We start from the raw sequence: 1,665 nt of genomic DNA, 5'->3' as shown, positions 1-1,665 counted from the left end.
ATATTATATAAAAGATCCCAATTCTAATGCCCATAAGAAATTCAGAACCCAAGCTGGTAGAACATATAAATATAAATTTTGAAATGGAACAAGTATATTTTGCTGTTGTTCGTTCATTATCTATTCTCTAGGTATTATATGTATCTTTCATTAAAATGAAACATAACTTGTTTAATCATAATTGTATTTACAACAAATCCCTTGCTTGATATTAGTATGTCAAATTTCATTAATTACGTTCTTCAGAATGCATTACTTCCAAAAGGCAAGAGATCATTTAAAAATCTAAAATACAAATACGTACATACTCTTTAAATTGGATAGTCTCACATATTCAAAATGTCAAGCAGAATAGCTAAGTATAGTTAAGCATAAAATATCGCTCAATTTTAAAAAACCATTTCAAACACCAAGTCAAATGATTTCTAAAAACTGATGAAAATAAACTGTAGTGCTACAACATACAATTCTTAATTATCTTTATCAGATGAGTATCTAAAAATGATCTAAAGGAACTGAAAAAAGAAAGCTCATTAATTACTTACCTGACTTTATCCCTGAACTTCACAATTGGCACTTTTGCTCGAATCAGCTGAGGTCTCTCAATGTAGCCCGCTGAAAGACAAAAGATAATGTGAATATCGGCAAATGTTTCTAGAATTCAGAGTGTTCCAATGCACATTTTTAAAAAAATAGTATTTACTAAGCTAAAATAATTTAAGAAAACGTCTGTGAAAAAGAATACACGCAAGGACATTATCAAATTCTTCTAAGGTTGGAGGCTCCAGTAATACCATTTAGGGGGCTTTATATTAAGGTTATTTTCAGGAATGTGGTCTAATATAGTATCTATAGAGAAGTTGATCAGATTACTGTAAGAGTGAAAATATATCTAAGCTAGCAGTAGAGGGAATAGCTAATTTTGGTACAGCACAGAGTAAGGTATCATGGTAACTATAGAAATCATATTTACAGAGTCTTATGTGTGGAAATGCTTTGCAACATGATACATGGGGCTTGGATGCATTCAGTAAGTGTGATCTCTATGAGTGAAAAATACATATATTTATTATACACATGATCTCTACAAGTGAAAAATTCAGAACAGCTTAGTGAACACCAATTATTGTGCTATTATACACAGGAGTATCAGTTGATAGGAAATTCAAATATATACACATATGTATTACATATATACACATATCATATACAACATATAATAAAAGTATATACATATTTTTATTCCATCAAACTAAAAAATTATTGAGTTGAAAGTAATACATGCTTATCATAGAAAATTAGGAAAATACAGAAGTGTATAAAAATGCAATTCTGAAAATCTTTCCCAAATGAGCAATTTTCTAATTTTTTAACTACAGAAAAAGTAGTACCAGGATTTTTTTAAACCCGAAAATTTTCTGTTATAATGTTTTACCATCAAAATTACAGAATTTATATCAGCTGGGCTTGGTGGTTCACGCCTGTAATCCTAGCACTTTGGGAGGTCAAAGTGTATGTATCACTTGAGGCCAGGAGTTTGAGACAGGCCTGGCTAACATGGCAAAACCCCGGCTCTACTAAAAATACAAAAATTAGCCAGTTGAGGTGGCACACACCTGTAATGCCAGTTAATAGGGAGGCTGAGGCATGAGAATCGCTTAAACC

At 31.2% G+C, this 1,665-nt stretch overlaps 1 protein-coding gene across 1 annotated transcript in view; it reads right to left on the bottom strand.

Annotated features, from left to right (window-relative positions):
• Window positions 1-1,665, bottom strand: part of PAPD4 (PAP associated domain containing 4) — a 109,390-nt gene that overhangs the window by 60,665 nt on the left and 47,060 nt on the right. The window contains exon 7 of the mRNA XM_011992203.1: window positions 546-654. Within this exon, the coding sequence (XP_011847593.1) occupies window positions 546-654 (109 nt within the window). The remainder of the gene's footprint in view (window positions 1-545; window positions 655-1,665) is intronic.

The sequence above is a fragment of the Mandrillus leucophaeus genome, unplaced genomic scaffold (assembly GCF_000951045.1).
Source record: "Mandrillus leucophaeus isolate KB7577 unplaced genomic scaffold, Mleu.le_1.0 Scaffold407, whole genome shotgun sequence".
In the NCBI taxonomy this organism is placed as follows: Eukaryota; Metazoa; Chordata; class Mammalia; order Primates; family Cercopithecidae; genus Mandrillus; species Mandrillus leucophaeus.
The sequence above is the reverse complement of the archived record's forward strand: the minus strand, read 5'-3'. Positions and strand labels throughout refer to the sequence as shown.